Genomic DNA, 27,775 nt, shown 5'->3' on the forward strand with positions numbered 1-27,775 from the left:
GGGGGGGCCGCCCCCTCCCAGCGCATCACGCAGCGCAGCGGCGGAGCCGATACCGGCGGCACCGGGAGGGCCCCGCGGCGGTGAGGGCGGCGGGGCGGGCGAGGGGCAGCGGGGAGCGCAGCTGGCGGCGGAGGGGCCGCGTGTGCCCGCGGCCCCCCCCCCCGTGAGGCGGCGCCGTGGGCGCGCCCGGAGCCGCCCGGCCGGGCGGGGCGGGCCGTGAGGAGGGCGCGCAGCGATGGCGGCGGCCGAGGTGGCGCGGCAGGTGGGAGCGGGACCGGCCGCGGGGCTCCGCGTAGCACGGGGGGGCTCGGCACGGCTCGGCACGGCCAGGCCGGGGCGGTGTGCCCCGGGAGGGCTGCGGGGAGCGGGGCTGCCCCCGAGGGGTGCGGGGATGGGAGCCGCGGCTGCGTGCGGGGATCGGTGCCCCCGGTCCCCTCGGTGTCCCCGGTCGCCGTCGTCGGCGGGCAGCGCCGTGCCCGGTGACCTTGGGCTGCTGGCTGCGGCCGGGCCCCCCCGGCCCTGAGGGGATTCCTTGGCGGGGGGGACAACCGGCAGCACGGCCCCTCGCCGTGCCCTTCATCCTCAGCCTCACCTTCATCCAAACCCTCGCCTTCATCCTCGCCCCCATCCCCATCCTCGTCCCCCTCACAAACCCGCCATCCCAGGGCCTTGTGCTGCACCCAGCCGGGCGGCTTCGTCCCCCAAGGGACCCCAAGCCCCTCGCTGCCTCAGGGCAGAGCCTTCTGTCTGTTTGTCCATCCCCCCGTCCGTCCGTCCTCAGAGAAATATCCAGAAGAGAAGCGGCGGGAGCCGAGCCACCTCCGTGCTCGGTACAGAACCGCCGTCACGCGCCCGCGTGTGGAAGTGGTTTGCTTGTGGTGTGATGGGCTTCCACTGTGCCTTAGCACGGAAATATTGCCTGGGACGAGCGCCTGCCGCTTCGGCTTCAAAGCATGTTTTTTTTCACGGACCAAATCTCGCTGAGCGGGTAGATGCGGCCGTCCCTTGCCAGTTCGTGGTGTTATTCCTCCTGGACATAGCCACTGCCTTGTGCGCTGTGCCAAGGTATGTACAGTGACTCACTTGCTCCCCTGTCTTAAAGAAAATTGAGCGTTAGGCTTTCCTCAGATAATGTGCAGGACTTCCAGACATCTGCTGATGACCTGGAATGAATTACGTTACGGCTCAGCCTCTCTTCAGAGGCCAAAGCGAAAACCAGCCGTGTGACGGATGAGAAATTAGAAATGCCTTCACCCAGACCGGCAGCTTGTCAGCCCGGGTCGTGGCTGCGGCCGGCAAAGCGGTCTGCTCTCACGTCCTGGTGATCCGGGGGCTCCTGGTGGCGATTTTGGGGATTTTGGAAGCTTTCGCCCGTTTGTGAACGTTGAATGGCTGAAGGATGCGATACAGCCCAAGGGAGCGGTCAGTGGTCAGGAGTTTTGGGGAGATCTCTCTCGCTTTCCTTGGTGGCTGATTCAGAACTATTTCTCCTGCTTCTCTGTTGTTTTTCTTTTATATTCACCCTGATGATTTGTTGTCAGCAGAGCAAATCTATACCTTCGCTTTACATCCCTGCATTGCATTTGTTTCATGGGGAATGTTTTTGCTGTCTACTGGATAATTCCCTCATTGCATAAGGGAATTACACACTTGTACAAGTGAGAACTAATTGGTACAAGCCTTGCTCTAATTTGTTGTTTAATCAGAGCCAAACGCAGTCTGGGGAAGTGGATACCACAACGCCGAGGTCATGGGAAGGGATCTGACGTTGTTCTCACTTAAATACGGTCTGGAAAACCCCGACAGTCTGGAAAACCCCGAATTTGGGGTCTGTTTAGCTTCCCTCTGAAGGGAGCTTCCCAGGCCTCGGTGTCTGAAATGGTTCTCGTCTGGGGAGACGTGTCCCAAACAGGAGCGCTCTTTTAAATTAAGTGCAGAAAAAGTGTAGTACTGCAGGGCTGGGGAGCATTTTCTTGTTGTGCAGGCCTCGTTTGGACACTGGGTCCCTTAGGTTCAGAGCTGTAGGATTTTTTGTGATCTGCCTGAGCACTGCCAAAGAGGCTTTTTCTTAGCTGTGGTGTCCTTTTTCATAATTCCTGTTAGTACAGGCCACCAGAAACCATCCTGAATACGGCACGTGGATGTTTGCACTGAGCAGCACGCTGCTCGTCTCGGAGAGGACACCCTGCTTCATCCCCACGGAGCAGCAATCGCCTCTCGGCGCTCCGAGGACGTCCCAGGAGCTGTACCTGAGATGCAGGAAGGCAGAGATGCAAGTTCAGCATAAGATTTTTCTCTAATCGTTTTTTCATCCTGGAGAGATTCAAACACCTGGAGTCTAAATCTTGCCCGTTTTTGTAAAGTAGCATTTAATGTGCAGGGTTTTTTGGCTTGGGGTAATTAATTTCTCCGTATTTTCCATGCTGTTGAGGTACGTCTCTGTAAGAATTAGAGCAGGCAGCAGTGGTTCCTGTGGCATGGAGAGGCCCTCCCAGAAGGTGTGTAGATCCTCCAGAGACAGGGAAAAAATTTCAGTAACTTCTACAAGAGGCTACTCTTTACTTTTGCTCTGAAATAGCCCCGCCTGGCAATGCAGCAGGAGAGTGTGTTGCTCTTTTTGTTCTTTTAATCTTGTTTGTGGCAAACACGCTTTGCTTCCTCCCGAGCAACAACAGCCCATTCTATCCTAGGGGGGTCACTCTGCGTGTATGGGAAAAAAAAAGGCATCTGGTGTCTTGGTGCAGTGCCAGTATTCACACTGGCTTCCCAGATACTCCCGTCTTTGTCTTCAGTCCAAGAAGATGCTAACTTTAAACCAGAGAATATGGAAGGGCTCTCAGCCAGCCAGCGCTCAGCGGTGCTAGCGGAAAAAGCCTCCGCGTGGGCAGCAGTTAAACCTCGCTTCCCTTGCTGATACCTCTTCATGCATTTTAAATTTAACCGAAACATTGTTTTTTCCAGGGTAAACAATGGCAGCTCTTGAACACTTTTTCAGCACAAATTGTTTTATGAGCTTAACATATTCTCCTTTGATTTTGAACAAGGTAATCCAAATCTACATCTAATATCCAGGCAGTATGACTAATCGCCGTGTTCATATGTTGTTTATGATGGTGCTGTTTATATATAGCAGCATTCTGGATATAGAGACACCTCGTGGCATGTGAAGACTGATTACTTGCCCTGTTTCTTGGGGGATCAGGTAGAAAATGGTTCTTTTCTCTCCAGAGGCTTGGTAATTGCTGACAACTTTCTGATGTGTGTCAACACCACATAAATAAAAAACGTCATTCTTTTTAAAATATAAAATAAAACACAATTTCTCTCTTTTTTTTTTTTTTCAACACGCCTGATCTCTGAATGCATGGACATTGCAGGCTTTGGATTTTCAGCCAGTGCAGCACCTTGTGGCTGTGTACTTAACGTGAAGATTGAGCTGCTGCGACTGAAAATCAGATTTTGTCGTATTTGTTTCGTGACCTGAAACAAATGCGAAGCGTGGTTTAACTGTTATAAAACCACAGGTGACTAGAAAACCAGGGTACAGGAAATGACTCGCAGGCTGAATTCGGCGCGACAATAAATGCCTCCTCTTAGCCGAGATGGGCTTAACTTTCACCATTTACTTTGTTCCATCTGGATCACGCTTATATTTAGGGACCAGGAGAAGATTTGTTCTTAATGAGAGCCTACACACCCACCCACGCTTCCTGCAGAGGGTAGTGTTCAAACAGTCTCCCAACAGCGCAGTTTTAAGGCTGGGTGTTAAAAATACGCTGGATGTTTCTCCTTCCCCAGGAAGACCGCTGTCTGTGGGTCTCTCTCACCTCTGCAGACTCTTCACCAGGACCGTGCTGCTCCCTCGCTGGGGATAAAACCTCACCACGAGATACTCCAGCGCTGGGGCTTTGGTGGTGAAGGCAGTTTAGGAGGGGAGTCGAGATGTGCTGTCACAAAATCCATGTGCCTGACAGTCTTCTGGTTCTTCCTTTCCTCTGCTTCGTATAAAATCTCTCAGTTTGTGAATTGTTGGCCTCAGAGCTGCATCCTCAGCAGGCAAAACCAAAATCTGCTGGGTGAGTGGGGCGCCCTCCTGGTTAGCGTGTTGTCTGGAGGCAAGGTGCTCAGGAGTTAATAATGAGCCGTATTTGTGAACATCTTGGCAGGGAGAATCAGACTAATACACAAAATATGGCTAGGGGGAAACATATTTACACATCACAGGGCTGTAAATATGGTTAATGGATGAAATGTAGTTGGATCCTCACATTTGGGGAAAAAAAAAAAAACCACCAGCTCTGAGTGGTAGATGCAGTCCTTGGGGGCATTCTGCTGACCTAAAACACGAGGGTTGTTAACAAAAGAGGAAAAGCAGTATGCCTGTCCCTATAAACAAGCTTTTTGATGTATGTGGAAACAGCATCCTGAAAGAATAAGTTGAAAATTACACCCCTATAAACTGTTGCCTCGTGGTTGTAATATTTCTTGCAAGCTGATGATGTGCTTAAAAGGCCAGAGGGGAATTTTCTGCATTTGGCGCCAAAATACATTCTTAAGAGAAAAGCTTGTGATCGGCAGAGAGAAATCCCTTTCTGTGGGGTGGCAGAAGGTAAGGAGGCCCTGGTGGCCAGGAGAATGTCTCGGAGCCCCTCTCCGTTAGCGAGCGGCTGTGCTGGGTGCGTGGCACGGAGGGGCTGGAGCTCATCCCTCTCACCACTGGGGCAGGCTCTGGTCTTGCATCTTCCCTGCAGCTTCCTCCAATGATCCGTGCGTCTCCTGGTGCTAATGGCAGTTCTGTAAGTCTGGACAGGGACAGGCTTCTGTTTGCAGTCTGAGAGTTTCGTCTTTGCAACAGCAGGGAAGATATCGCTGCGTTTGGTAGCTCAAAGACTTCATTCTCTGCTGCTTCTCTACAGCTCTCTCTCTGTGCAGAGGCTGTGTTTGGGCTGTTCAATTACCGATGTAGGTACAGTTTCCCTAATTGTTGCTAGCTCGTTTCTGTAATTGAAGTTTTAATGTGCATTGCAATAGGCGTGCAGGAGGAGGCATCGCTAATACATTCCTTTGCCCAGGGGATTCTTTTTGTTTTCGGTATAAGGTGAGACTTGAGTGTCTACATAATTTTGGAGATAGATATAGATAGATATATGATAGAAATGTTTCGTCAACTCCTCGTTTCAGCAGTTGTGTTTGGGTTTGTGTTTTGCGCAGTTCGGTATTTTCTTGACAGGGCTACCTTCTCGTGTAGGGCAAATAGGATGTTTGATTCATGCTCTCTGCATTTGTTTTGGCAAAGAGTGATGGATGCTGATTACATTTATCACAAGATTTACAATATATGTGCAAATCTGTGCGTGGACTGTATACTTTATTCTACTTGGGAGGTCTTAAGGGCATGTAGAGATAAGTGGATTTTGCTTGAAAATGACAGACTGTATTTTTCATTATTTCAGGGTGAAGGCTGTCGTACTGTCCCCCTTTCTGGACACGTGGGATTTGACAGTTTGCCTGACCAGCTGGTTAATAAGTCAGTTAATCATGGGTTTTGTTTCAACATCCTGTGTGTGGGTGAGTATTTCCATCTTGGGAAGCTCTGTTTGTTGAAAAGGGCTTTTCTGCAGCTGGATGTAGCTTATAGGTAATAGAGTTAACAAGGTAGCTTTGATTTGAATTTCCACTCCCCTGTTCTGCCTATTTTCAGTAACAAGATTTAGTGGTGCCCTGGGAAATCCCTGCTGGGGTTATGCAGTATGGCTTTCTACCAAGCAGTGAACCACAGAAATGAAATGCCTGAAGTCCCACGCGTTTATTATGATCTTTATTTGCCTGGTATGTTCCAACGTCGTGTTTTTAAAAGAAAATAGGTATTCATGCCAGAGAACTCTGTTCTGAGGTCATGTTTGATCAGACACTCAGTTATTATTATAATTATTTTAACAAAATACCAGTCATACTCCTCTTAAAGCACTTAAAGCTATTTTTTTCTTCTCCTTCCTGTGTGTTCTTGAATTAAATAGTCTCTGGCCAAGCCTTAGCTGGTCATGCAGCCATCCAGGCTGCCAACCTGTATGCATCTGAGCTGGGCCCTGGCGCTGTAGCAGGACTTGGTGTCTGTCCCGCAGTGTCTGCCCCTCTCATAGGTCTTCCCCACGGTGAGGACAGTTGTTTTGATGTGCTGATGCCTCTGGGAACAGGAATTTATTGTGTGGCCGCTGGGGGTAAGCCCTGTCTGCAGTGCCTGGCGTGACAGAGGGGAGCGCTGCAGCTGCTGATGGCTCCTGGGCACTCGTCTCTGCTGGTGGTCAGCTCCGCGTCCGCACAAAGGCTGTCTGTGCTGTTCTGAGACCCAGCGCGGGGCACGGACCCAGGGTTAAGCCTGGGATGAGAGGAGCAGAGTGCTGAGAGCCCTGTTAAATGGAGCCGAGAGGAAAACTCCCTGACAATGGCATTCCTGTGAGATGCTAAACTTTGCTGACAAGTCGAGGTCACTGTCAGGCTGAGTCAGTAGGTGATTTCCACTGTACACGAATGAGATGTGACCTAGTGAAACTCTTGTCCCCAAGCTGAAGCCTTACTGTATTTCCTTTTGCACTTACTGAGCTGCTGTGTTATTTTCTGCAAGTTATAGGTGCAGTGGCAGATGCCTCTCGTGGTTAAGTGTTCCCCTGGATGTGTGGAAAGCAGTTGAATACCCCTGCTTTCCTCTTTGCACAGCAGAACGGGAATGCAGTAAACGGTTGTTCTGAGTAACAAGGGCTCACCGAGATCAATGTGCATTAGTTGTTAATGTCAGTCTTTTATGAATGGTAACAACACAGACATGGTAAATCTTGAAATAAAGAAGCTTCATAGAAAAAATTAATAAGCTCCCTTAGAAAAAGATGTGCACATTTTTAGTTGATGAGCTCAGGCTTTAACATGGCTTGTAAGAGCCTCTGTTAACTTGTGGTAACAAAGTTAAACTCTTAAACATCCTGGGGAGAGAAAAGAAAAGGTCCCAGAATCCATCTGTCATTTAGACTGCTGGGTCTCACTTGTACAACAGGAGTTTGGGGTGAAAAACTGAAAGAACAGAAAACGAACGAGGATCGAGGCCAACAAAACAGGAAAAAGGTGAACTGATGCCACAGTCAGGCCACTAAACACGACAGAAAGACACTTTGTTACTCCCCATTTTTCAGCTGTGTGTGGAGTTGGTTGGAGGAAAAACCCAGCGACAGTTTTACTCTGCACCGTGCTGGAGCCGAGCCACCGACTCCTCCAGCTCCCAGCGGAGGAGCCGGGGAAAGCTTCAGAAGCGGCTCTCAGCAGTACGTCCAGATTAGAGCAATTTTTAGCTGTTCTCATGCTGAAAGCTGTCTCCCCTTTCAGACAAGCCAAAGATAGAGTGAACGAGCAAAGCTCTCGGAAGAAGTTAGGGGCTGTGGATGGTTTCTCTGATATTTTATTCCTCAGCACAGCCATTTTCTCCGTGAAGCTTCGCTGCTAAAATGCTGGCTGAGTGTTAGTTCAGTGCAAAGGCTGGGGAAGTCTTTAATGGCTGAGCCCTTCTGTGCTGACTGCGTTGCTCAGCGAGGTGGGGAAAGGAGGGAAGAACAGGTTTTTATTTGGTGAACTTTCTCAGTTTTGGCCAGGGTAGATTATAGATGTATTAGACTAGCATCCCATTATGAGCAGGAATTTCCCCCTTCCTCCCTCCCAGGATTTGCAAGGGATTTGTCCTAAGCAGCCTCGTCAGTGCAATGAGAAACTGCTATTTTGCTGGGGAAACACCTTCTCTTTTCCCAGGGGCTGCACCACGGCTTTGAGGACTCACAAAGAGTGGTTCCTGTGTTTTTTCCGTGTGCATTCAGCAGCTCCCAAACTGGTCCCAACCGTTTCTGGCTTATTACTTCCCAGCATTCGGTCTGTGCTGGAATTACTCTGGACTCAGTGATGGTGGGAGCGAAGTTTGAGGTGTCACCCCAAGGGGGCTGTGTTAAAGAAGCAGTAAGTCCACGTGCTGGGTCCCCAAACCAGTGAGCACCAGCAGCAGGGGAAGGGTGGGATGCACGCGGGTTTCCTCGTGCAGAGCTGCCCTCAACTCTCCGGCAGGCGGCTTTCAGTGGGGTGAGGAGCTGTGGTGCCGCGAGTTGCCAAACGATGGGTTTTGTGGTCAGCGCTGCAACCAGCTGAGAACAGGCTTTCTTCAACTGAAGAGCCGCTGCCCCGCGGGGCAGATGGCAGCAACACGGCTGGGAGGCCCCGGGCTCCTCTGAGGTGCTTCTGCATCATTTATGGGCCCCTGTTGCTCCTCTTGCCCCCCGCAAGCCTGGCCTTTGCCTTGCGATGGTGTGCTGTCAGATGAAAAGAGCTGTTTTTTCCCTGAGAGATGGCCTTATCAGGCTGTGCTGCCTCAGGGCTCGTCCTGACAAACCTGCTACATCGGATTACTTCCTGTTCCTTCACACGAAAGGGCTGTGCGTGCATGTACGTCTTCTATAGGATGGAATTATCTGATATCTGGAGCCACGGGTGTTAACCTTGTGAAGGACAGGGGTTGCTCTCTCTTGAAAGGGCTCTGTGCGGGTTCAAACACTCCGTGCTTTCCAACAGCTGAATTCTCTGAGGACTCTTCTGACCTACTGCAGAGTCGACTGAGGGTCTCTTAAATCCTGAGTGAGGTGGAGAAGGGGGCCAGTGAGCAGTCAGTCGTTGTTCTGCCTAACTTGTGCCAGGGGAAAGCAAACTGAACCACCAGGCTCAGAAAGGAAGAGGAGGTAGGGCTTTCACAGCGTGCACTTCGGCAGGTGTGGTGCTGGGGCTGTGGGCCCTTTCCATCTCACCCGGCGTTGGGTGAGCTGGTGTGGGGATGCCACACATCCGGAATCCGACTGCTGTAGTGTCCCTTGCGTTCTTTTCTAATTTCCCCCTGTCTCTGAAAATCGTCAGACTTTAAAGCTAAAATCCACCCGGCGCTGAAAGGCACAATGCTCCCGCGTTTCAAGGGCTGTGCGAGCTTCCTGGTGCCAGGCTCTAACAATAAAGGTCACCGTCCCTACCTTGTCCTCCCCGCAGCGCCTTGCCAGTCCTGCTCCAGGAGAGCAGACCGCTGCAGAGTCGCATAAAGCTTAAGTGCAGTGCTGGAGATCAAATCCCATGTGTGCCTCTACGCCTGACATCAGGAAATAATCTTCCTGCCAAGGACGCCTCTCGCTCGATTTGCGTACACCGCTGCTTTTTCCACGGTAATTCTGCCTCCCTTAATCCCCATTCATCCTTTCTGTTTTTTTGGAGAAGATTCCAGTGCTGCTGGCTGGAATGAGCACAGACTGCTTGTCCTTTTCATCAGCACATCTGTTCCATCTGGACTCCCGTCCTTACAAGAAGCAGTTGGCACCGTTTTCATCTTCCAGCTAGCAGAAAGTTGCCTCTGAGTCAGGCAGCATCTCCCAGGAGGCTCAGCAATCCTCTGTTCTTGCCGTTTGCCCTTCAAAGCAGCGCTGCTCCCTAGCTCTGGTCATGTTTAACACAGCAAAGCACTTTAAGCAGGGCGTTACCATCTCACGTCGCTCTGCTAGCATTAGTGCCACGTTTATGTTAGCTGAGAGTCGTTCTGCTCTCCTCCGTCCTCTTCCCTGGCAGGCTCTTGATGCCGTGCTGTGTCAGGGGGGTTAAACCATGCTGTATCTGGAGTGGGATTGCTGATGTGCAGGCTTCACATCTGAGATGCTGCGTTAGTGCCTGGAGGCTTTGTTTTCTAAACACGAAGGTGTAGGTGTTTGGATGGGAAGCTGTCATCTGTGTCATCGTGGCTTAACAGTTTCCATCTTCCCCTTCCAAAAGGAAAACTTCGGTGTCGGAATTCGGAGTCACCTCTACTGGCCCTGCGCAGCGTGCGGGAGATGGAGTGTAGCAGCATGCTCTGTCTTCAGAATTGGCCTGCATCCCTTCTGCACCTCTCCCCGACAGTTAAAATCACTCTTACTGCAAACTCCATGGGACGGAGTGCGCGGGGCATTGGCACATGTGTGGGGCTGCCCCCCCAGCAGGACCAGCTGCCCGGTCCCCACCAGGGATGCAGGCAGCCGCCTGCCTGCTCCATCCTGCCGGTCCGGGCAGCAACCCTTGGCAGGAGCTCTGGAAATGCTGCCGCCTTCTCAAGCTGTTTAGATTTTGGTCTTTTTTTTACACCGACGTTTTCCTGGAATCCCTGCAAAAGGCCTGGCGAGGTCGTGCAGGCTTTCTGCTCTTAACTCTTGAAATCCCCATCCAGACCCTTGCGATGCTCTGGCCCCCATGCCCTGTGCACCTTCTCCCCACCGGGGACAAATGCTGCCCTAAAAGCCCAGACCGGGGCAGGATTGTAGCACCGCACACCCGGTGCTGACTCTTTCCTCTCCCCGTGGGGCTGCAGACAAGGTTGGTGTGAACACCACTGGACTTCTGGCCGAAGCTGGCATCCATCTGTGACACTATTAGCATTGCAGCTCGAGGTTTGTGTTGACTTTCAGATGTCAGTGAATCTTTCTGCCTTCTGGAAAGGTACCTGGTGTATGATCCTGGTGGTCAGAGAGCGTGTGGTTCCCAGAGCAGGGCAGGTTTGCCTTGCCCTGAGCTGGAGAAGTCCCTGCTGGGGCCAAGAGAGAGGAATTTGCCTGCTTGCAGGGGAGAGGCGCAGAGATTTGGACGGGGGAAGAAGGGGAGGAGTTTCCCCTTATTGAATCGGGTGTTTCATGCAAGTTTGGATCTGTTGCAGAACTCGAAGCCTTCAAAAATAAGAAGCTCTTTTCTTCCGAGCAAAGTAGGAAAATGATGATTTCTTGTTAGGGAGCTGAGGGAGGGAGGGAGGGAAGGCTGCTTCACCGAGACACAGGCTCCTTGTGGTCCCGGGGCAGTCTGGAGGAGCAGCCCGCGCAGTGGGTGGGGTTCAGCTGGCTGCTGAAGTTTCAGCAAAACGCGGACGGGTAGCTGAGAAATGGCCATTTCCCCAAAATACCACAGTCCTCACGGGGCAACAAACCAGACTGCTTAGAGGTTCGGTGCAAAGTCAGGTCCCGTGGGCTGGGGAAACTGGCTCTGCTGCCAGAGCGTGGTAAGGGAGGCTGCCCGGCGGAATGAGTGCACGGAGGGGTTTGTTTGGTTCTCCCTGGGATGTATCTAAAACAAATTTAAGGTTGGTCTCTGGGATTTGTCTGTTCCTGCCAGATAAGGAAATAGTTCCCCATTGATAGATGGGATCCAAATAGCAGTTGAATGCTGCAGAACTTCTGGAAGCAGATTTCTGAGTGTTGTTCGAGTTGTGCAGCCGAATATTTCCTAATATATGGAAACCAGGTATTACAGAAAATGTCCCTTCTGCTCTAGAAGGCTGGGCCCCAAATTAGGCTGTTGTGGGTACAAGAAACCATCTGCACAGTTTGCTGTGGGATTGGAACCAGCTCTGTTTCTGCACTGAAGGAAGCTATCTCAGTGGCTGCAGAAATATTAATCTGGAGAGTCTTTTTTTGGAGATGGCAATAAGCCCCATTTCCACCCCCCCCACACCTTTTAATGAAAGCAGGATCTTCTGTAGTGTAGTTATGGGATTCTGCAGGATCTGAGTGATGCTTTCCCCTTTGCCTTTTCACCTTTTTCTTTTCATCTCTATTTTCTAACGATATTAATGGCCATTAGACTGTGAAATGTAATTTGCCTGGAATACAGGCCTCCCATTGTACATGCCTTTCTGCTTGCCAGACGGTCCCTTTGGAGCATGAGATCTGCTTTCATCTGCTACAATTTCACCCCTGTTAATGTTTGGATGCTGAAAGGGCAAGCCATATTAATATTCAACAAAACATTTCAACTCTTTTTTTTTTTTTTTCCAACAGGGGAAACTGGCCTTGGTAAGTCCACCCTCATGGACACCCTGTTCAACACCAAGTTTGAAGGTGACCCAGCGTCTCACTCGCAGCCTGGGGTCCAGCTCAAGTCTAGTACCTACGACCTGCAAGAGAGCAACGTCAACCTCAAACTGACCATCGTGAGCACAGTGGGCTTTGGGGATCAGATCAACAAAGAGGACAGGTAAGTGAAGAGGGAGAGAGGCCATATCCTGACCTTGTTCTCTCATGCTTGGCTTTCTCTTGTGCCCTTCTTGGGCCAGACTATGCTCTCCTCTTTCCTTCTTACAAGTTGCCTTTGTCCTCTCTTTGGGATGGGACAGGGAGAAAAGAGGAGAGAGACCCTGGTGTGTCAGCACTGCTCCAGCTGTCACAGCAGCTTTTCGTATGCTGTCAGAGCAATATTTGGCCTGCTGGCAGCCTTCTGCCCAAATTCAGCCAGTGGGGCTTGCTGAGAGCTCCAGGGCATTTCTGTGCTCGTTGCCCTGTGCTGTGCTGACCGCAAGCTGCCAACCAAACCACTAGCGTGGTCTAGTGACCGTTTGGCTTAACAACCGCTTCTGGCAGGGCTCTTCCATCTTGCCGAAGGACGCACGATTAATGTTCAGTGAAATGTGATTTGGGGAACTATCTCTGGCAGCTCACGTCCCAGCAGGGCTGGAGCATGGGAGTTAAGAGGCAGGCCCTGCACCAGGCCCTGTCCAATGCACGTCTTCACAGATGGGGTTTGCTTTGTTGCAAACGAAGTCTGTTAGATTTTCTTTTAGTTTTGTTTAAGATGCACTGATGCCCTTTACATTGCAAGGCTGATGGGCTCTGTATTACAGATAGCCTTGGAAGGGAGTTGCAGATTTGAATTGGTCAGAGAATTGGTCCTGAAAAGTGAAATCTAACGAGCAGCTCATTTTTAAAAAGCAAGCAAAGGAATACTGTCTGTTTACCTCTCTGACTGTGAGATGATGGATAACCCTTTTTTCCTTTCACTGAAGCTATAAGCCCATCGTTGAGTTCATCGATGCTCAGTTTGAAGCCTACTTGCAAGAAGAACTGAAGATAAAGAGGGTCTTGCACAACTACCATGACACCCGGATCCATGCTTGCTTGTACTTCATTGCTCCCACGGGCCACTCACTGAAATCCTTGGACTTGGTGACAATGAAGAAGCTTGACAGCAAGGTAGGCACATTTAACTGGTACTGTGCAGGTCACCTTGCTCATGATAGGAATACTGCTGCTTTTCCAGGGCATATCTCCCCACTCTGCTTAGCCTTTATGCTAGTGAAGATGGCTGAGTTGACGGCTAAATTCAGTAGACTTCCTAAGCACTTTTTAATTTTTTTGTAAGTTGTATTGTAGACTTGGAAAAACTACCTGGAGCGAAGCTCAGGACTTCTTATCTCTCTGTTCCTTTCTAGGTCAACATCATTCCTATCATTGCCAAATCGGATGCCATTTCCAAGAGCGAGCTGACCAAATTTAAAATTAAAATCACAAGTGAGCTGGTCAGTAACGGGGTTCAGATCTACCAGTTCCCAACAGACGATGAGTCGGTGGCGGAGATAAACGGGACAATGAATGTAAGTGACTCAGCACTTCCTCCTCTCCCGGAGCACTTCAGCACTCTCACTGTAGGGGTGGTGGCCTATAATGGGGTGTTTCTTAAATCCATTTTCCCTTTGATTTTGTGTCTTAAAAACAGAGGATCCCATCTGTGTAGTGGTTAGCAGAGCCTTGTGATAGGCTACGGCCTCTCTGGCAGGGTTTTGTAGTAAGAAAGCAGATGGTTTTTAACCCCTTCCTTGTTCTAATACATAAATTTTGAAAGACATGCAGGAAATTGGACAGATGGTGAGGTCTGGCTATGCAGAGCAAGGACAGCCACGGGTTATGAATTAATCAGAGGCATATTATGTGTCTCATGTGAGGGACAGACTGTCTACAGTCAGGCGCTTCACTGTTCCACACCAAACAGCTTTGCTCTCCTGGAATGGTGTTTCCTGTGAAGCTCTGCCTCTACAAGGTGTTTCCTCTTGGCTGTGGCTGTCTTTGGAGCAGAGCCCCTTCACCTGGCCGGCTCTGGTACTCCTCCTGTGCACTGAGTTGCTGTTTTATTATTGATCTGCTTTTGTTACTGATCTGCTGTTGCTTAGCTGGGTCCTGTGTCTGGTTTGGCCTCGCAGCGCTGGTGAAGGATGGTGCTGTTGGCCAGAATGGGTGAGCAGGGGTGTGCAGTGAGGCTGGGTTAGAGTAATGGCTTCCTTTTGGCTACAACCAAGTGCTGCTGTGAGAAATTTGTAATTCAGCCATAAAATACAAGGGTTGGACCAGAGGCCCCTCTCGTCTCTAAACATCTGCTCTTGGTCACTCTTGGAGTACATAAGAAGAGAGAGAAGGTATATGATGCTTCCCCCAAATATTTCCTTAGCCTCTGACCATCTTCAGATCAAGGATTTCTGTCCCATGTACCACCAGTGTGTGAAAAACAGAGTACACAAGTTAATTCCTAGTCAGAGTAATTTTGTGATGGCATCTTGCTCAGTGCTCTCACTGCACCAGATTAAAATTACTGCTGGAAATGAAGATACAATATCACTTGGTCCTCAAGGAACCAGAGATGTGATGACAAAGGTCCTCTCCCGTTGGCCCTTCTGAGGGTGGAGGTAAACTGCTTATCTTTGCTTTCGGTCATTTCCATGTCTCCTGACAGGGAATTGCTGTCTCAGATCGTAGGCGTTCTGGATTGTGTCAGCTGCTGCACAGAGATCAACTCTTTAAATCCTCCATTAAACTGATATAAATCATAATTACCAGCTTTATGGGGACTAAGCAGGCTGGAATCTGAATCTAATCAAGGCAGTTTTGCACACCTGGAAAACCGGTATCCAAATACTAATTTTTTGGAAAACAAATCTGCTTATGCTTCAGGTCAGGAGATGAGGAGATGGAGGAATTGAGACCAATAAAAAAGCCAGGATGGGATGATTTAGGTTTAAAATTTAAATTGCCAATTTTAATCAGATTTGAAATTGAGGAATGGAAAACTTTTATTTCAATCAGTTGGCTTAACCTTCACGTTTGTTATTCTCTCCAGAAAGCTTTATTGTCTTTGCCTCTTACAGATCAACATCTTTGAAAGGTTATAAATGAAGTCTTCAGGCTAAAGTGGGGCTTCTTGCTGACCAGCAAACATTCTAGATCAGTTACCTTTCTTTTTTTAATTACAGAGAAAATTGAGACTGGTCTCTTGATTACTTAATGTTTTGCTTATGATCTGCATTGATTGTCTTTTCCATGAAAAGTAAAAGTGGGTTTTAAAATATGCAAACTCACTGCTTAATGTGCATTTTAGTTTATTATATTCACTTGTGCTGGATGCATGAGTAATTTTTTTCAGGGTATTTTGCATACAGAATTGACTTACTAAACAAAATACTGCCTGATGTGACAGGAATTGATGAACTGAAGATTTAAGATCTGTGCCATCGTGATTAGAAAGAGAAGTATTTAACCATGAACAAAGGCGTCAAGTGGAGTATTTAGCAAATAATCAGATTAAACAAATCTTCAGAACAAGATGCCTGATTTTGCCTGAAATTGATCTGGTCTTTTTGATAATCCCACTATGCCGATATTTACAAGTTCAGAGATGTAGAGACCACTTGAAAACACTCTCCAAAATTCTTTGGATCTCCTCCCATCCGGATTTTATTCTTAAATCATAATAAGAAAAACAAGCTCTCCTATTCTTTCGACTCCCGATTGGCTTTTCCATTTTGAATGAATTAGTCTAATGACCGATTAATATATTTTCCCTGCACCTGCTATTTAAATGAAACCACGTGCAACCACATGAGCTGTCCCAGATGGTGGGAGCTGGAACTTGCTTGTGGAAAAAGGAAATCACCAGCACTTTCTCCCTGGCGAAGGCAGCAGCCAGACAGTTGACAGTGATGGAGGAACTGACTCCGCCATTCACGGTGACCGAGCCCACAGACAGACAAGGTTCAGTTTCTGCCACTGCCCCAGGTTGCTCCTCTTGCTCCCATTGCTCAGTTTGTCTCTTGGACATCCCTTTAGTTCATTCCTCCAGAGACCTGAGTGTGAAACAAACAAAAGACATTTACATCAGCTGGAGAAATCAGCCAAGGGATGCTCCTGGGGAACAGCCTGAAGAAGCCAACAGGGAGGTCTGGAAACTCACCCAGGAACGACAGGATGGGAAGAGGGCAGCTCTGGTGGCCTGTGGGGGAAGGTGTCACCAAAGGGGAGCCCATTTTGCCTCTAGCAAGTACTGGCATAATCCCATGGCCTGGATGGGGAGCAGCTTGGGCCCAGCCCACGTGCTGGCTGGCCTCAGGTGCCCCCAAACTGCAGTGGCTTTTCCTCTGGCAACAGCACTGTGTAGGCCTGGAGAGGAGGAGGCCTTTGTGGGGTTCAGTACCTGGGGCATTGCAGAGCTTCCAACAGTGGGACACAGGTGCAGACCAGTTGCACACATCCTTTGCAATTAGACAGCCCTCTGCTGAAGATCAGATTCCTTCTACCTGGGAGACCACTTTCCTTTTTCTGCTGCTTGGCCTCTCCAGCATGATTGCAAAGGTAACTGCGTGGAGAGTGTCTCAGGTGCTCAGAGCTGCGGCGTGGCCCAGAGCAGCCCCACCCACTTGACCACCAGCCACATTTATGCTGTCGTGTTCCCCATGCGAGAGTTGCAAGGCAGGGAATGAAAGCTGAAGAGCCCATCTTTGTGGGTGCTTGCAGGCAGCTTTGGTGTTTTACTATATGAGCCACGCTCTGAAAGCAGAAAATGTCATCTCTGAAATCTTTTGCTTGTACTGGCTGTTACCAACGTGTCCAGGTTTTCAGATGACCTGTGAAATTAAAGATTCTCCACCTGCTCTTGTGAGCAATCTAAGGTCACTGATCTTCCATATAATTGGCATCCTGGGGCCCTTTTAATTGCCCAGAACTAAATGCAGTTTAAAGGCTCAAGCTAACAAATGTGTCTGTGCAGAACTCAGCAGAAGGGGTGGGTGCAGGGAACTGGCAACTTTATTTTTAATTCTTGAAACCTTCCACTTGACTTCTTTGTAGCTTGGCAGAATGCAGTGTAGTTCCTAGGAGGAAGCGGAGGTGGGGGAAGATCTCACTTACTGCACAACAGATAAATGAAGAAAGGTAGCAGAGTCTGAGGGGTTTGCTTGGCTGCCTGAGTTTGGGGAATGGAGGGAGCATAAGGTGAGGTCTTCTGAGCCTGTAGTGATGTTGGCAGTGTTTTCGTTCCACCTCTGCTGAACTTGCACTGGGCAAATCTCTTAAACTCTCACTAAAAAGTGACTATTTTGTGTTTCTGGGTCAAAACAAGCAAATTCCCTTTGCTCTTAGTCAAGTGTCAGGTACTTGTGACAACCATACAAGGAACTTGTAACAACCATACCAACAATGGAGTATATGTCTTGGCTTGAAGAGCATAATGAGACATGGCTGAGATAGCAGTACAGCTGTGCAATGCTGTCCCCAAGGTCGCTCCCTGAGGGTATGATCCCTGGATTCAGCTTCCTTTGTCCTCTTGCTGTGCAGCCATCTAGCAGTGGCTATGCATAGCATCAGCATCATGAGGATTTTGTGAAGCCATCAACACTCCTTTGGATTTCTCAGGAGCTGAGAGAAGAAGCAGTAGGTAGGCTTGGTGAATGCAGGGTCGTTCCCAGCACAGCCTGGGGCACCCTCAGTGCCTGGGGTGGCCAGACCTCAGGGCACGCATGAATGCAGAAGCTGAGCTGGTGGAGGGACGTTGTTCAGCCCTTCCTCACCAGGCCTGAAGCAGACAGGGAGGAAAGCTGTTATCCTGGGGGTGAAGGAGGGACTTCAGTCCCCTGATCTGACAGAGCAAGTTGTCTTGTGCTCTGCTGTGAGCCGAGGGAGCGGTGGGATAAAATCAAGAAGGCTCCAAGACCTCTTTTACTGCTTCTGTACTTGTGCAGATGTTCTCCTCAGGCACGGCAAGCCCCCGGGACAGCAGCGCAGGCAGAGCCCCGCAGCGTGTTGTTGGAGCTGTCTCTCTGATGCTAGTCTTGCACTGGCTCATCTCACCTGAGGTCCCGTGGCTGGGAGGATCAGCCAGGTAGAGGATGTAGCATGGTAGCACTAACAAAGTTTCCAAAAAGGACCCTCCCTTCTCCCTCCTTGCCTTGGGCTAGTGGCCAGTGACTAGACTCCCAGAGAGTAGCTTGTGCGTAATGGCTGTCGTGCTCAGTGGTTGTGCTGACCTCCGCGTGCTGTCGAGTCAGCTGGAGTTGAGGGGGACTAACGAGGGTTGCATTAAATGTGTTCCAGGCCCACTTGCCGTTTGCAGTGATCGGGAGCACAGAGGAACTGAAAATAGGAAACAAAATGATGAAAGCTCGTCAGTACCCCTGGGGCACAGTGCAGGGTGAGTCAAGACCTGGGATTTTCATGGCGTGGATGGTGGCACTTCCTCCAGGAGGCAGTGGGCTTGCTCTGATAAGAGGAGCAAAGACCTGCTGGTCTTCAATATCTTGCGGGGGATTATCTTGTTAAATCCTTGTGTCAGGCCTATAATAACAGTTTTCTCTGTTCAGAAGGGCTGTTAAACCTGTTGGAGGAGTAGATGTGGGGATTGCAGGAAGAGATCTTTGTTTCTACCCCTGCTTTAACTCCTTATCATGTCTTCTCATAGTGGAGAATGAAGCTCACTGCGACTTTGTGAAGCTGCGAGAGATGCTGATCCGTGTGAACATGGAAGACCTGCGTGAACAGACCCACACACGCCACTACGAGCTGTACCGGCGGTGTAAGCTGGAGGAGATGGGTTTCAAGGACACCGATCCAGACAGCAAACCCTTCAGGTGGGATCCCTGGAGTAGACAGGGGAGCTCAAGGGAGGCATTGATGGATGCACTGTGTGTGTGTGTGTATGCATGCATCCTTGAGAGAGCATGTAAAGAACCAATGTGGCAAGAAAAACTGCCAGGTCAGATAAATCCAGTGGTTTTCATGATGAGGGCCTGATTTGAGAGGCTCAGGGGAAGCAGATTTTGTCCCCGCTCATGTCATTGGACTTTCCTTTTTCTTTAGCTTACAAGAAACTTACGAGGCCAAAAGAAATGAGTTTCTGGGGGAACTGCAGAAAAAGGAAGAGGCAATGAGGCAAATGTTTGTCCAGAGGGTCAAGGAAAAAGAAGCGGAGCTGAAGGAGGCTGAAAAAGAGGTGAAGACTACAGTACTTGTCTCTTGGTGGTTGTGGGTGATAGATCTACTCCCAAGTGGGCAGCTGCTGCCAAAGCACTTTCTGCAGTGTAGCTTAGGACTTTATCAAAAAGTCTGAAGTTTAACTTGGGATCATGGGGACATTAAGGTGTTCATCCTGTAGGACAAAACTAGATGGCAACGACTGCAGTATACAGCTTACTGCACCATGAAAGTGCCTTATTTTGTGATTCTGATAGACAGCTGTGGTGTGCTAAAATTCAAGGAGAGAAACAAAGCCCCTGATGTAACCTTGTTATACAAGAAATATACCCATGCAGCTTTTAGTGTTGGGAAAGGAATAAATCCATTTGCACAAAAATGCATTCGTGTACTGGCCTTTTAAAGAGGAATAAAGCAGAGACCTCTGGTAAGAAAAATAAGTGGATTAAAATGTTTTTATGATTACACTCTCCTAATCCTCTACTGTTAGTCCGTGCAATGGTGCATCAGTAGAGCATTGCCTGGTTTGTAGGCTGCTTTGGAAGAAGACTGTTCCCTGCCCTTTGTCTCTGCAGTGTCAGCTCAGGGGGCTAGAAATGATGTAAAGACCAACAGAGACTTGTGGTCTGAGGTCTCATGGGAGCCTTCCATCTTTCTTTTCTCCATTGAACTGAAGTAATGCTTGCCTCTCTCCTTTCCCTCTAGCTGCATGAAAAATTTGATCGTCTGAAGAAGTTACATCAGGATGAAAAAAAGAAGCTAGAGGATAAGAAGAAATCTTTGGATGATGAAGTAAATGCATTTAAACAAAGGAAGACAGCAGCTGAATTGCTCCAATCTCAGGCTCAGCAGGCTGGAGGATCGCAAACTCTTAAAAGAGATAAGGAAAGAAAAAAGTAAGTTGCTAACCTGATGGTATTTGCTTTTCAGTAATGGTTCTCTCTTAATGTTTTCCTGGGTATTCATAGCTCTTTTCCAATTTAGCCAGTCCATATCAGGGGAAGGTTTGCAGACAGATGTAATCTCTAGCAAGCCTGAGCAGTAGCTGGAAGCATTTTACCTCTGTCATCCTCAGGAGCAGCAAGCACAGTACTCACCTCCCTTACTGCTTGCTGACAGCATGGGAGAGGATGAGTTTGCTTCCATTTGCTGGGATTCCCTGATCTTCCCTTGGTCTTTCAGTGCCTGTAATGAAGTGGAACAAAACTGCCTGCCAAGGTTAGGGTGTGGTTAATGGGGATGTCCCACCACCCCCAGAGAGGAGTGTGTCCTGTCCTGGGGTCTTGGTTAGGTTTGGGAAAAGTTTATGCAGTGGAGATTATTCAGGGAGCCTAATAGTCTGAAATTCTTGAATCTGCAAAATGTAAGGCTGCAAAAGTGTTAGTACCCTCTCTAGCCCTAAACCAACATTTTGACCTCCACAGAAGGAGTGAGAAATAATGCATGGATTTAGAAAGGTTCCTCATGCCAGGGACTGGTGCAACAGGATTCAGCCTCTGGTCGTGGTTCTTTTGTCTGGGCTCTCAGCAGTGCCCATCCCAGGCTCTTAATGTTCTGCAATTTCTCAAGAGCAGCCCAGCTGTACAGCTGAAATAGTTTTCCTGTTCCACCTAGCAATGAGGAGCTCCTTTTCTTCTCACTGTGGTACATTATCCAAAGTGGAGGGCTGTGCCACCTTAGCATGCATACAAACAGCAGTGTGCGGATAAACAAGTGTCTGTTTTTTACATCACTGCCATATAATCCCCTCTCTGCACATCCCTGAAGCAAACCCAGGGAATCTTGCCTGCACGATGCAGTTTTAAGTACATGGAGAAATGCTGTTAATACGAAGAATATGGCACATGCCCAGATAGCTGACAGGACCACTTGTCAGGAAAAATAGTCCTTTACTGTTAAACTTGGAATCAAATGAGACAGGAGGGGAAAAAACCAATAACCAGAATCAGATCCTATTTTAGTCTCTTTCGTTTTGAGCTGGAACTGCTTCAATGTCAACATTCTTTTGCGATGAGCAATTAGTGCTCCTGCCCTTCTCTCGGTTGTCCGTTCCTTTTTCCACTGCCTATTTTGATTTGCCCTTTTGAATTACCTTCAGGGGGTTTTAATATCTTTGCAAAATGAGGAGCCTGAGACTGACTCGGACAGCCTGGACTATGTGAGGAATACACAACTAAGTTCTTTTCATGCTCAGAGCCCTCACTCGTCTGCACTCTGAGGACTGCAGACTTGTGCCATGAGATTAGTCTGGGTGAGGAATGCAGAAAAGGGGGACAACATGCCCTGTAGTGTCAGTGAGTAGTAGCTGTGGCCAGGTCACACACTTGTTCCTAGAAGCAGTTCTTATCTCAGAAGCATCCTTCACACCACACATATCCATATGAATACACGTTGGTACTGTCCTTGTTGGTTAAGTCTGAGGCACAGTAAACTGAAAGCGGTGGGTCAGTGCTTGCTTCAGGCTTGGGGAGGTAATAGGAGGCCTCTCTCCTCCGGGAAAACAGTTGTGTTAAAAATAGTGATGTTTTCTTTGCTCTAACTTCTCCAATTGTCCTTAATGTTTCATTTCAGTATTTATTTAATTCATAAATCTCTATAACAATCCCTGAATTTCACAAGCCAGTAGCTTAATCATGTCTTGTTTAATAATAACTGTCAGTCCACTAGCCTTTTTCTTTCACAGAGACTTCTTTAAGCCCAAGCTCGGTAATTTGTACTAATTGTGACTTGGTTTCTTTTTTTTTTTTTTTTATATTGTTGCATCATCATCACCATTATTAGTTCTTACATGTATGCTGTTTTACAGTTAACTGCTCTTGGCTGCATGGTGCATGAGGCACATTGTCCTGGTAAGCGTCATTAACTAATATAGACCTCACAGTGGGATTAGTTACAGTTCCTAAAAAAGCAGACCCTTTGCGAGTCCAGAAGCCTAAAAATATTATCATCCCTGTTTTCCCCTGCTTTCACCCTCGTTGTATATGCCTTACCAGTCTCTCTATATGCAGTTGTAGAAAAAGGATGCATTGAAGCCAATCATTAAAAATTCCACAAAGTAAAATGCAGGGAGATTCAGTATTTGGATATTAAATGTGGGAAAATAAGGATTAGGTCCTCTTCCTTTTAAATGTTTCCAGCACTTTGCTGGCTTTGTCCTCTTTATTTTAGCTCCCCGAGAAATAAATGATATTCTTTAATCACGTAGGCCGTGTCGATACCATGGCAATAGTTGCTATGGAGAAATGGTGATGACAGAACCCAGCTAGCCCTGAAAATGTCTCTTCCCTTTCTTCTCCATCCCTCCCACCCCTGCAAGGTGCAGGGCTCACTTGTGGTTACAGTGCAGGTGAAGAAGGATGCGAGACTGGTTTCAACATCCCCCCCCAACAGATGGTAAAATCTGTCCATACCAGAGCTTTCATTTGTCCTAACGCACCAGAGAAATACAGAAAGACATGTGAGTGTGTGTGTGAGTGTGTTAAGGAACCGCTGCTAAATAACCAGAGAAATAGTCACCTGCTGGCTGGTTATAGTTGTTTGTCCAGGATCATGAGAGATACTGAGCATTTACCAAGTAACGAAGGCTCTGGATATAGACAGAGAGACTTCATGACATTTTTAATAGTCCAGTGGGGTACCCCATGGACAGATACTCAGCTGTAGCAGACAGGTGCAGACACACGTCTGGGAGCCAGGCGCAGTGTGCCCAGTGGGGTAAGACTAGTGACAGAAGAAGGCTGTGCTCAAGATGCATCCGGAAAGCCTGCCAGAGCACTTTGCCTCTCATTAAGGGCAGCATCCGAGTCTCTGAGGAGTTTTGGCAAGGCTCAGGGAGTTCCTGCTGGAGCAGAGCCCTGCCAGTGGTGTCACGCTGTGAGCCTGTCCAGAGTGTCTCTGCCTTGACGTGAGCAGGGAGAGAAGGTGGATACGTCATCATGGGCAGGCTCGTGGAACAGATAAGGATGCCCAAAAGGCTTAACAAATCTCACCATGAGCAAGAGTCTGCAGCGTGAAGTGCCAACAGCTATTGTAAAATGAAGGCTAATTTAAACCCAGATGTGTGAGAAATGCACCAGCCTGGCAGCAGATCCTCGTTAGGGTTATTAGCTAAACTGCTAATGGCAGTGGGCGACTTATAGCTGGGCTGGGCATGTTTAAATGAGCCTTTTTAATTTGCTCTTGATTCTCTGGTGAGAGGAAGAGGAAAGCTTTTATGGAAATGTCTTGCTTCTTGACTGAGCAGCAATACCAATGTGAGGGTAACAGCACCCCTAGTGTGAGACACACCTCCCTGAGAAGGAACGTGGTGGAACAGCAGCATTTAAAGTATAAAACCCTAAAATCTCAGCCTCTAGGCCACCTTCCTTGCAGACAAACCTGGCCTGGTTTTACATTCTCTGCTGGATGCAGTCCAAACTAACTTAGGGTCTGCCCTTAAATAGAGAAAAGCTGATTCCAGGATTTCTTCCCTCTTGTCTCCACCAAGAGAAGAGAAATAGCACCTAAACATCACGCTGTCAGTGAGAGGCATTCGAGTTTTATTTCAATGGGATGTTCCACTTAACAGAAGAGCTTCAGAAGGGTCTTGCACTGACTCAAACTGGAGCTCGCAGTCGTCTTGAGGGGTCTGGTAGAATGAATGCCTCTGCTGCCAGCAGTAACTGTAACACACTGAAAAGAACAATTCTCTGCTTTTCAGGGTATGAATGTTGAAAAATAAGCTCAAAGAATAACAGTGTTCGTTACTGGTGCTGAGTACGGAGGCACGGCTAAAGTGCAGTTAGAGTGAACATTACTGATTTTTGTTGGGTTTGGATTGCTCTTGGCAGGCGGTGTAACTGTACACTGTTGTGTACTGGGCTGTGAATCAAATGAAGTTCTTTGTTTCCACTACACAAATGCAGGCAGTGCCTTTTTCAAAGGGCATTTGTCCTTGCTAAATTAAATATGTATATATGGTACTTTTCCAGAATTCAGAAAAATACTCTCAATATTGATCCAGTAAGTATTGCAGGGCTCCACTGTTTTGCAAGGATACCAACAAGCCACAATTGATGAGTCTTGCAGCTTGCAAAACTGTGATAGGATTGTTGTAGAAAAGAAGTGTTTCATCCCACTGCTGAGTGTGTGTGTATGCATGTGTGCGTGCATAAAGCATGTTTTATAGTCAAATTAAACTGTATTAACACTTAGCAACATTTCTTTGTGTGTGTGTGTTAGGAAACATATTTATATTCTTATTTTATTTTTTAATTTTGTCATTAATCCATAAAGCCATTAATCTGCCTTTTTCTTTCATTTTCAGTTCGGGTTTCCTGTAGAACCTTTCCCTTCACACCAGAAGCGAATGCCCCCACATTCGGTTAACACGCAGCTATGCCATTGTGCCTGTTTGCTCACCTTTACTCATTGCTCCCTTACTGTGCTCACCATTTTGTTTTAAGCGACAGTCCGCACCCTTGGCTGTTCTGGGTTATGTTTTCTTTTTTGTGAAAAACTCAGCAACAGCCTACGTGGAACTGGCAAGAGATGCTCGGGGCTGATACCTCTCCCCTTTTGGTCGATAGCAGGCTGCCAAGCGCTTGTAGGACTAGCGTCCCCACTGCTCAGTTGTTCAGCTTTTTGCCTGTCCCCTCCACTTTGTGCGAGGGCTGCATGGTGACAGTGCAGCTGCTTGGCGGCGTGCATTTCGTGCCTGTCGTGGGACTGCTGTGAATGCAACCCAGCGCTGCAGCGTGGTGGTCTCAAGAGACTGGCTGCCCCCTCCCCTTTTTAATTTGTTGTGTCTAACCCATCATTACCCCACTGTGCTGTCATGCGCAACTCAAATCAGTTTAAAGGACTTTTTGCAAGACTTGACATCCTCACAGGCGTGAGGGCTTGAATCCAAACCTCGAATCCCCAGGCTTGGGGGATTTTCAAACTTGGATCCATGGTTTGCAACTAAGTGTTCTCTGAATGCTGCAGGGGTCACGAAGGATCTCTTGCCTTGTCGCCCTCTCAGTGTGCTGGGCTGGATGCGCTTCCTGGATCCAATCTCAGGGAAAGCTGGTCACCTTGCTGTACATATCAGTGTTTGTGAAGAAAGACGATGATGTTTCTTTGACTTTCTTCTCAGTGATTCCAACAATTTCTAATTTTAATGCAAAAAGTATTACCTTTATATATATTTTTTTGACATCTGTTCAGAAGTGTACAGATGTTGGCAGGTTGCCTCATATATTTTTTTTTTATTCAGCAAAAGCCTTGTTTTAATGCAAGATGTGCACTAAAAAGGGAGGTGTTTTGCTCATTGGGGCCAGGAGTTCAGTGAGTGGCCAAGTGCCAACTGTGGTTTGCCTGCAGGTATCTTCTGTGTGTATTTCTGGATGATTTTGTGGTTTTTTTTTTTTTTTTTTTATGCTTTTTTTTTTTTTAAATAAAGTCTTCATCAGACAGTGAATTCTGGTTAACATTTACTTCTTTTGTTTTTTTGTTTTCTTTGCCCTTCTTTTACAGTAACCCATGGCTCTGTACTGAGTAATTATCCCTGAATACAATGGGCTGGAATGGACCTTCATTTACTTGTTAAATCACAGGGTCTAATAAAACGTGACAGCATTTCAGCTGTGACCTTTCCATGGTGTTACTCTTGCTCTCTCCTATATCCTCATTGTGAACCTGACTTTACTATGTACTGGTGGTTATTGCTTTTATTAAACAATGTAAAATGAGTCCTAACAAGCTTTTGGACACTGCAACTTTAAATCTTAATGTTTTTTTTTCCATGCAGTTAATAGATTCCCCTTTCTCTTGGTCCCTCTCCACCCAGATAATGTGGAAATAAGTTCTGTGAGTTATTTTTGCTGGCGAAATAACAATGCAGTTTAAATGTATTTATTGGTGACTTTAAGGTGAGAACACCACCTTAGTTAAATTATCACAGTCGAGAGATTGAAAACTCTTTTCTTTTCATACTTGGTGTCATTTTCATGACATCACCTATCTCTCTTAATTTGCTTTTATGTTTTCTTTTGCTAATTCATGCTACCTAAAGACTAGCATTTAATACTCATTTCCATTTCAGACTTGCTTGTTGTGACCCTGATCCTTCAGTTGCACTGCATACAGGCACTGTCTGCAGGCAGGATGAACCCATGTGTCCTAACCCTGCTAAAAGATCAGGATGTGTACTAGCAAATAGTTCCAACAGAAACCCTTTAAACCCCAGTTTTTTTGGATGATAAGCACACCTCAGAGCTAGCCAGGATAGGTAATGCCATTTGTAGTGCAAACCACTGCTGACAGTTGTGCTAGGGAGGTGTTAGGGATGGTGCTAAAACCTCACGAGCAGTTCTTCCATTCCCATTAGTCTTGCTGGCTTGCACCAAACTGCAGCCATGGCCTCTCCCAGCAATCAAGGCAGCTAAAATTCTCGATTGCAGTGTATTTTCTCAGGTATTCTGTTTCACTATAAATACAGTTTTATTTCCTGAAAAGTTATTTGGTTCTTTTTTTAAGCAAATTAAAATAATCGGAGTATTTACTTCTTCCATTACTGTTGAGTGCCTGCTCCCAAAACCAGTCAGCATTGTTCTGCCAGTGATTTTTGGAACATCTGATAAAAGAAGCATTTAATGTAGGTTTTTTTTTTTTTTTTTAAACACCATGCCACAGGTCAACCACTGGTTGTTCTTCCTGGTCATTTGCCTTCTTAGAATGCAATTAAAAGTCTTTTAAATGAAAAAAGGTTTTTATTTGTGTAATTTCCTTGAAGTCTGAGGTGCCATGAGATAGAAAACCTCACAGAAAGAGGTTCCATCTCTCCTCTCAGCTGTTTTCACGTTGCATCTCTTTTCCCTGCTTTTTGAATGTCTTTCTCTTTTTTGCTAATCTTCTTTTTTTTTCTCTTTTTTTCCCCTTTCTCTCTCTCTAGCTTTTTTTAATCTGTCTTCGCCAGCTGCACGGGGTCTGAGGGAGAAGACTGCCACTTCTAGAAGAGGTTAGGGATCCTATGTCTGGGGAGGGGGGAGCAAACCTTCAGTGTTAGTGTCTGGGGAAGAAGCTCTTGTACTGACTTGCATGGTATCTAAAATCAAGGTGTCTTGTGATTTGTGTGGCAAGACAGCGGGGGGCTGCTGGTTTACTTGAAGAGAAACACAAATGTGATGATGTTCGGACTAATGATGTAGCGAATACATTTTCAAACATTGTTACGAGCATTTTTTTTTCTAATTTTGTCTTTAATAATATAAATGTCGCGGGCTTCCACGGGGTTTGAAGCCTTTAAGTATTTCCAATCTGCTGTTGTTCCATTAATTTTGGAAAACCGCGCGAAGAAAAACAGAAGCGCGGCGCAATTTGCGATGTCGGCAGCCACGAAGTCTTTAATTCTAACGACAATAAAGTGAAGAACTGCGTGTTTTCAGCGGTGTCCTGCTGTGTCTCTCACCCTCGCAGCGCTCCGCCGCCATTTTGTGGAGAGCGGAGCCTCCTGCGGCGCAGCGGCGGCGGGGCGCCTGCGCACTTTGCGTAGCCGCCGCACGCTTTGCGTACCGCCGCGCTCCCAGCGTGGCCGCTGCGCTCCCAGCGTAAGCCGCCGGGCGGCGCCGTTCCGTGACGGGACCGGGGCGGGGGGGGGGGTGGCGGTGGCGGAGTCTCGCGGCGTCTCGCGCGGCCGTGACGCGCGGCCACGTGACGCGGCGGTAACCGGGGGCCCC

At 47.8% G+C, this 27,775-nt stretch overlaps 1 protein-coding gene across 10 annotated transcripts; it reads left to right on the plus strand.

The window, feature by feature from the left end:
* Positions 1–119: 119 nt before the first annotated feature.
* SEPTIN6 (septin 6) lies at positions 120–27,483 on the plus strand. 10 transcript variants are annotated; one of them, XM_083797288.1, is made up of 11 exons: positions 120–262; positions 5,454–5,568; positions 11,853–12,048; positions 12,854–13,040; positions 13,280–13,441; positions 18,201–18,297; positions 18,565–18,733; positions 18,963–19,095; positions 19,782–19,972; positions 21,858–21,925; positions 24,382–27,483. In XM_083797288.1, the coding sequence occupies exons 1-11, from the start codon at positions 236–238 to the stop codon at positions 24,441–24,443; spliced, it is 1,407 nt and encodes a 468-aa protein (XP_083653414.1). In that variant the 5' UTR covers positions 120–235; the 3' UTR covers positions 24,444–27,483. The 10 variants fall into 10 exon arrangements, with proteins under 10 accessions (XP_083653414.1, XP_083653413.1, XP_083653419.1 ...); XM_083797287.1 differs by having other exon boundaries at positions 121–262; positions 21,883–21,925; XM_083797286.1 differs by lacking the exon at positions 120–262 and adding an exon at positions 1,142–3,044.
* Positions 27,484–27,775: the final 292 nt, after the last annotated feature.

This window comes from Anser anser (assembly GCF_964211835.1).
Source record: "Anser anser genome assembly, chromosome: 13".
NCBI classification, from domain to species: Eukaryota; Metazoa; Chordata; class Aves; order Anseriformes; family Anatidae; genus Anser; species Anser anser.